Raw genomic sequence first — 8,288 nt, 5'->3', positions numbered from 1 at the left:
AAATGTTGAACCGAGGGCCAAAGAACTGCACAGATTGAAATACTGTGTCAGTGAGGACAATGTCATCAAAAGTTTTTTGAAGTATATATTGAAGTAATAATTGTTAAATTTTGTTGTCTAACTAGTTTTATGCCAATCGGCAAGCTTGTTGTTGGCCCTATGCTCAGATTTTTGTCTCAGAGGAAGTTTCTGAACCCATTACTAGAACATGAACTCTGAGAAAAAAAATCGGAAATAGGAAAAAAATCTGAGAAAAAAATAGGAATTTGGGGGGTTTTGTCACATACAAGTTCATTTTATCTTTATAACAGTATTCAGGACTGACCAGGTTAACCACAAAAACATCAGTTGGTATTTCCTTTTCTCCTCACCTATAAAAAACTGCAAACAGAAAAGTTCTCAAGGAAATTAGTTCATACCAAACTATGTGCCAGAAAAAGAAGGGTCAAATAAAAATACCCTAGAACACAGACATTCTTAGCTGAGAAGCAATACAGAATTCTGATATACAACATCCTACTACAGCTGCTTGAGTAGGTACAGGATACGAAGTTAGATTACAGTCTTGTCCCTCTGTCAGTGCAAAAGCCTACATCAAGGATCCAGATGTTCTTCATGTTCTTCAGTTTCATCAGGCAGTTCTTCAGCAGATGCGTCACACACATGGTCCTGGTTATCTGCAGACTGATTGAGCTCATCAGGTTCCCCAGTTGCAATCTGAGTTGTTTCTTCTTCCTCTTCTTCAACTTCCCCATCATCCTCCACATCCATCTCAAACACCCTCACATGACGGAGATTGGAACTTAGCTATGAAGACATTAAGACTTTTTTACAATAAATAAATAAAAACATCAATACCATTCTAAATGTCAGCAGATAGCTTTGAAAATAGCCTTTATCTTTGAAATGGAGGTATCAAGGGAATTATAAATTTTTCTTTTTTTTGCTCTGCAGGCTGAGAAGTAAAGCAAATATTAACTTTATTATATAACTATATTATAACTCTATTAACTTCTGCTATAGTTTTTCCACGTTGTATTATGAGAGAGGTATGACTGTATCCCAAGAAACTTATAACAGATTATGACGGAAGAATATATTTGTTTAAAAAGTTTTGATAAATCTCACTATATTAGCAGAAACAGGTTATCACTCTCTCCAGTCGTAGCATGTTTTCTTTAATAGTTTACAGGTTTGTTCACAGATACTGTACTTACCACACAGGAAACCTTTCTAATGCCATTTACGAAAACATACTGAGCTTTCATATTCTCCAGCACTCTCCACTGATTCTCCAAGCAGACAGTACATGTGGGTATCTCACCACTTTGCTCATCCAGCCTGCACATAGCAAGAAGAAAAGCTAGTACTACAAAAAACCTCAGAGGCTCCAGGTTTTTTATGTCTAAGTTTTATTATATCATATGCAACAAGCAGATAAGCATTTGAAACCATCATAACACCGCTACATATATTCTAGAGCAGGGGGTCCAACTGTAGAGACACAGCACGACTCAACGGAGGTAAAAGATTGCAGAAGGTAAGAAGAGAGTTCTAAAGCCTGATCTTCCCACAAGCAACAGCTACAGCAGGAGGATGAGGATGGCCTTCCTTCAAACCTCTCCTCTGCAAGAGGAGTTTCTGAACTAAGTCCTGGAGGCAACACCTCCACTTACACAGAAGTTCAGCCTCCACGACCTTTCAAAGATGTATCACTCCTGCTCACCTCCACTCATAGGGACTATATGAAGGAATTCCCTGCCTATTACAGTGGTCAGGATTAGTTTGAAGTTGCTTTTAATATATTCTGTTCATTCTTCAGTACATATTTTCTTTCTGTTATAAAAACTCAAAATATTTACAGTTCAGTATGTCTCTTTATTTTGAGGTAAAAATGTATCTTAAGCAATCCACAAGTGAGGCACAGGGAGAAAAAAAGAAAAAATAAGCGAGGCACAACAACTACAAGATTCGATTCACCGCCTGAACTACATTGGCCTTTCATGTGTGTGTGTGTGTGTGTGTGTTCACTTCCCCCAGATGCTCTAATGATGCCAAGACAAAGGCACCAATTCTGATGTTTTAAGGCTAAGTTGTAACTGTGAACACCAGGGGAAAGATGAAGTACAAAGATCTGTGTATCCTTATTGCAAGGCAGAGTATATGAACAAATATGCTGAAAACATCCTAAATTCAAGTATTCTGCCCTGCAAAATTAGCATCCTAACTCTATAGAAAGGATCTATCATTCTACAGGAAGTCTTCACTTGGTGCTCCTGTTTCGTGAGAGCCATGTACACAGGTAGCATTCAGTCCCAAAAAAGCAAAGCCAATCCCAATCCAACTGCCAAAGCACCACACAAAAGTGTTTAGGAAGCTTTCATCTCCCTAACCCACTCTGCCTGGCACAAAAAAAAAGAAAGAGGTTTTGTCTTTAAAATATTTACACACACACAAAGAATGAGTAAACGTTCACAATTAGAATATTTGCTTAATCTGCATTTTCAGACTTGCTCAGTTTTTCAGTACCTTTTAGTAGAATCCCAGATGAATTCCCTGTCTTGGTCCTCATCTGTGTACACTGAAGATAAAGGCAGCTGAGCCAATACTGTCTCCTTCCCTTCTTGTTCCACACTCTCTTTCAGAACTACAGTTACAGTTTCATCATCATAGAAGTGCGCATCTAAACAACTGTAGCATCTATAGGAAAATAATTTAGAAAGCATCAAGCAATAAAAATGAATACAAAACTAAAATATTAAGTTGCACAGCATTCATGTTGAAAAGTATTCAGTAATTAACAGTGAGCTTTACTGTAAACGATAAAAAGGTCAGTCATGCAGCTAAGACACTGAAAGACAGCCATAACCACAGCAGACTCCTGTATCATGCAGGAAAAATTATTCTGAAGGCAAAAAACCCCACAACTTACTAGCAATCTTATTTTTTCTCATTTCAGGTGAAATGTGAGAAACAGTAAAAAAGAAACCAAAGAAAAGTTAGAAAACACAACTGAACATACTGAGAGCAATCACATCTGGCCTTTCTACACGAAAAGGATGAGCTTAGTCTGCCGTGCCTTCTAAAATGCCTTCCTTCAGGCATATCAAATCTCACTCCATCAATACTTCAAGGCCATCACAGATACAAGCAACAGCTGTTTCCAGCTAGCTTTGTTTCTTGCACATGTGCTAAAGCTCTAGTTTTCAACTAGAAACTAAAATTTACTTCACATTGAGAGGAAGTGCAAAATAAGACTCCTACAATCCTGCAGCCTTGTGCACCTGTGCCATTTCTGACAGCCTGACTCACTCAGGGACTACAAGCTGGCCCATTGTCTGAAGTAGTAACTTGCAAGATAAAAGCCAAACTATAATGCCCAAGAAGACAACTTAGTGTAAATACACACTAGAAAACATAATCTTCAATCTGCAGTTTTGGAAAAAAAATCAAATATACTGACCTGGAGTCTGAGCTCTCATTTATAGTGTTGTTCAAGAAGTTTCCAAACTCTACTGAAAGAATTCCATTGCTGACAGACCTAGAAGAATAGTGTTCATTATCTCAGTCACTAATTTCTTTTCCATTCATAGAGCATCCAAAATCTCTAACGGTGTAACCCTGTCTATGCTTAGCACAATACACGGCTACATCCAGAATGATTTAACTGGTGGATGGGAACCTTTTGACTTCTGCCCCTCAGAAAAACACAACCAAGGGAGTCAAATGGGAAAACTGCATCTGGCTTGTGGGATACAGTTCTTTGTGGAACTCTTGGCTCAATTGTCCTAGTCTCAGGAGTGTTAAGCTACTTGTAACTCATATCTACAGAAAATTAGTTTAGACTGTTTTAGGTATTAATGAGGGAGTAAATAGGACAGAAACTACACCACAAGGCTGTAATTTGTAACCATGTGTTTTCTTCAGCAGTAAAACTGATTTAAAAATTCCCACCCCTATCACAGTTCATTATCTCCTCAAATTAAATGACAGAGATTATAAAAATGAGTAGTTTACAGAGAGGAGGAGTTTTTGTTGTTTTCTAAAGGCAGGTCATTTCACTGATCCCACTGACAGAACACATCTTCAACACAGCTATCCCGTGTTTCAGCACAACTATGCAGTGACAAAGAGCACCTTGGACACCAACGCCTGAATGTACTGAAAATACACAAAATTACACCTCAAAGAGATGTATTCTATTTGCTGTATTTATGAGTCCATCTCCCATTTTTCCTTAGAGTATTAAATTACGGGCTGCAAGCATTTTATCCAAAAACAGTATTTACAATAAGTAAATACAGTAAATAATTTCAGCAGCACTGAAAGCATGATTCCCTGTATTTTCTCACAAGTTTGCACAAGCAGGTAATTCTGTGAGAAGCAAAACTAAGGAAGCCTGGTTTTTCTTCCTAAGCCTAAAACAATCTTGGGTCTTGTGATTAGATTTTACACGTCTAATACAACACAAACTCCTGCTGCGGTTTCCTACTGCACTTCGTAATGTTGTCCTCATTTTGTCTAATATCCAAGGAAGATTGTATTCATGCTGCTCATTCCTTCTTTTTACAAATATATTCAAATTGTAATTGTCTCTGTACATGCGTGCTGAAGCTCACAACTCTTTTTTCCCCCGTCTTACCTGGAAGTATCAGTATGTCTCCTCAAAATGTATATTTTAGAAATAGAATTTTCTAATATGGTGAAGAGAACGTAATGGATGTTGGACATTTTGTCATTCCACCTGTAATGTGGGGGGAAATGAAAATTTAGATCAAGTTTCAGTAACTGGTAAATAACATAGAACAAGGGATAGCAGCATACTTACAGAAATGGTAGTTTAAATAATTGAGGTGTGGAATCTTCACTGAAATAGAAAAATTAAACCAGCTTATAAAATGCTGTCGTAATTTTGTGCAACTGAGATTTAGAAATAATGTAAAGAAATACCTTTGAGAAGTTCTGTAAAGAGACATGCAGACTGCTTGGTGCACTGACTTTCCAATTACATCCTAACAAATGTAATGAAAATAGGCCGAAAAAGGCAGGCAGTTGTTCATAATTATACACGGATTTAAGACAAACCCCCCCCGCCCGACTAATCAACCAAAAACACTGGAGTACACCAAATAAAAATCCACCAATATTTATGCTGGAATAAACATCCCTCATGCAAACACCACTGTCACTTTATATACTTGTTTCACGCTTCTTCATAATATATAGAGTAACGTATTGCCAACTAACACTGTTATCTAGTTATCTTCTACAGAAGACGTGAAACAAAAAAATTCCCCATTATGCTCTCCCTAGCCAAAGGCTTGAGACATACCAGCAGTGATGAAGCTGGGCTAAACACTACCACCTAAACTGTAGGCACTCAAAGGCAAAGGTTGAAGCTTCAGGCTACCCCTAAAAGAAAGTTATAACTTACACAAATTGAACTTACCGCTGGCTTTTGTAAACACTGGTCAATGACCCCTTCCATTTGCCTCTTGACAAAATGCAGTGATTTCTCAGGATAGTAGGGAAACAGAAGTGGACTTTCTGTAAACAGATGAAGTTAATTTATAAAATGGTTGTATCTCTGTAAAAACATACTACACTGTTACTAAAGCAACAAGTTGGAATGAGTCCAGTGGAGGGTCAATAAGATGGTCGTAGGGCTACAGCACATGCTTTACGAAGCTGAGAGGGCTAGGTTTGTTCAGCCTGAAGAAGTGAAGGCTAACAAGGAGGAACCTACTGGTCTCTTCATCTGCCTAAAGGAGGAGTTACTGAAGACATAATTTTTTAAAGCTGCACACAGGGAGAGGAGAAGACGTAACAGTCGTAGCTCTAGCAAGGGAAATTCCAACCAGAACGAAGGAAAGAAGTTTTCACAAGGACTGGTTAGTCACTGGAGCAGGGTCCCCAGGGTACTGCAGAATCTCTATCCTTGCAGACTCAGAGGACTCCACTGCACAAAGGCTTGAGCAACCCAGCTTAGCTTCAAAGTTATCTCTGCTTTGGTTGGATTAGGTGACCACCTAAACTACTGCCTGATTATAAGTTTCAACTCAAGTAACTAACTGGATTACAATATGAAATGAGATAAAATCATGGAAAATGGAGGCCTGCCTACTGCTTCGGCTTTTCTTCACAGGCCATTCAAAACTGCAGAAAGACGGAATTGCATTTACCCAAGAGCTAGAAACACAGTTGTCATAAAACTGCTTGTTTAAGCAAAATGATTTCCATACTTTTTACAGTACCTATGATTTGCCTTCAATAGGACCAAATCATTCTTATGAAATGAACTATTCTGTAAGAAGACATTAGGCTTTTGAGATAAATCTCACTACTTATTTTGAGAACATAACCTGTTTCTTTTCCAACGTTTAGCTGGAAGAGTGATAAAAATTATGTCAACCAACAAAGCAATACTGGGTTAGAAAGTGTCAATGACAGAAGCATTACTTGACCTATAATCCTTAAACATCTCAATACTTGCCAAATTAACACCAATACTTGCCAAATTAACAAGAACACTTACAAACCGTATCTCAAACAATCACAAATCTTGGGTAGCAACAGAAATGACCAGTCAAGCAGTCTGCACATTTAAAGTATCAAAAGTATTTTCAAAGTATGTCTAAAAATGCATTTTCTATATACTCCTTTTCCAAATGAAAATGCTACCACTTTCCCCCTTTTTATGGAATTAAATAGGCAGAAAAAAAGCAGCTATAGCAAATTCTATTACAAGACAGCTTATGCTGTAGAAGTTTTACAGTCTATGGTTTCTAAAGCTAAACAAGGATCATTTCCACCATCAGCTTGTTATAGCCTCTTACTTCTTTTTAACCACTAATAAAGAAAATAATCTCAGGCTCCAGTGAAAGAGCACAAGTTAGGACACATCCACCAGGCATGACCTAAGCATAATTACTACTTCCTTGAACTGGAATTAACATCTCCTGAAACAGACATCTCCTGGGATTCCTTCCAAGCCAACATGTCTCAGAGTGGTAAAAAAGGTAGGAAACTTTTAATATCCAGAAAATGGTAATTGACTGGGTAAGCAACTACATAAAAACTGTTTTAAATAACAAGGGCCATTTATTTTATACTACTCAGATGAAGACCCTTGACTAACATTATAGAAATAACTTGTAAGCATGAAAAAACAGATTAATCTTCTGCATATAATTTTGATTTGCTTTTAGTTTTTACTAAAGCATACGTCACCTTTAAGATGAATACTATTTTTCATAAAGTTAAACCACTGGTTTCCCTCTGTATTAGGTGGTGATACAAGGTCATCATCTTCATCTTTCAAGTACTACAAAAGAAACGGACATTTGTAAGACTTCATTTTAAGAATACGGGACATTAGAATTCACTCCCAGCATTGCCACTCACAGGTCTGTTAAACATTTCATTTTAATTTAACATGCCCTAGTCTTAAAACTAATCATTCCACCCTTTCTAGAAACAACAAAATCAACTATTGTCTAACACCACATAGTAATATTTCCCTAAGAAACTGATTTTTAAATGAAGTTTGAGCCCAGAAGTTTTGAAATCTGGTGATTAATGGCATAAAACCAAACATATTTCAGATTTACATTACTGTTGCTGGCTGCAAAGAAGTCTCACCCTTTCCTAAAAATATAGCACGTGTAAGGTAAAACAGTAAGATGTGGTTTTAAACATTCCTTTTCCTAACAATAGGGGAAAATAATTAAAATACCCTCCTTTACCATTACTGGAGTGAGCAACATGGAGCAAAAGGGACAGAGAAGAAAAGTGGGCACAGCTTTAAAAGCTTTTTCATCTATAGATACTCTCACTTACTCTTTTTCCATTTATTTCTTAGTTCTTTACCTGGCCAACTCTCTCCACATTGAAATATTTTCCCTTACGATTGTAAAGTTCAGGCGCCTGAAAAAACAATGCAAACAAAACTATTATTTAAACCCAAATGAGTAGTAGTGTACAAAAAGATGTTTGAGTTGGAAGATTTTTCAGATTCAATTCCTGGCAGCAAAATTATGGACAGATGGTGTACTTGGCAAACCAATGTAACTTACCTCATTGAAGTGTTCGGTAAGAAAATCAGCAACAAATGTGATATCTTTTTGAGTCATCTGAAAGGAAAAAAAAAGTGAGAAAAGCAAAGGGTAAGAAATACCTTTCCATGAGCACAGAACACATGTTCTGCAGGCTGAACAAGCACAGCTTCCTCAGCCTGTCCTCAGAGGGCAAGTGCTCCAGCCTTGGATCTGTTGGGAGCTCTCTGCTGA

At 37.4% G+C, this 8,288-nt stretch overlaps 1 protein-coding gene across 1 annotated transcript in view; it reads right to left on the bottom strand.

The window, feature by feature from the left end:
• Positions 1-594: 594 nt before the first annotated feature.
• Positions 595-8,288, bottom strand: part of ANAPC4 (anaphase promoting complex subunit 4) — an 18,793-nt gene continuing 11,099 nt past the window's right edge. The window contains exons 18-28 of the mRNA XM_010131090.1: positions 8,076-8,132; positions 7,870-7,926; positions 7,231-7,324; positions 5,450-5,547; positions 4,951-5,012; positions 4,829-4,867; positions 4,643-4,744; positions 3,464-3,541; positions 2,530-2,700; positions 1,218-1,341; positions 595-807 (exon numbers count right to left, since the gene is read on the bottom strand). Coding sequence (XP_010129392.1) covers positions 595-807; positions 1,218-1,341; positions 2,530-2,700; positions 3,464-3,541; positions 4,643-4,744; positions 4,829-4,867; positions 4,951-5,012; positions 5,450-5,547; positions 7,231-7,324; positions 7,870-7,926; positions 8,076-8,132 — 1,095 coding nt within the window. The remainder of the gene's footprint in view (positions 808-1,217; positions 1,342-2,529; positions 2,701-3,463; positions 3,542-4,642; positions 4,745-4,828; positions 4,868-4,950; positions 5,013-5,449; positions 5,548-7,230; positions 7,325-7,869; positions 7,927-8,075; positions 8,133-8,288) is intronic.

This window comes from Buceros rhinoceros, unplaced genomic scaffold (genome assembly GCF_000710305.1).
Source record: "Buceros rhinoceros silvestris isolate BGI_N320 unplaced genomic scaffold, ASM71030v1 scaffold15212, whole genome shotgun sequence".
NCBI lineage: Eukaryota > Metazoa > Chordata > Aves > Bucerotiformes > Bucerotidae > Buceros > Buceros rhinoceros.
This window is presented reverse-complemented; position numbering and strand designations above follow the sequence as displayed.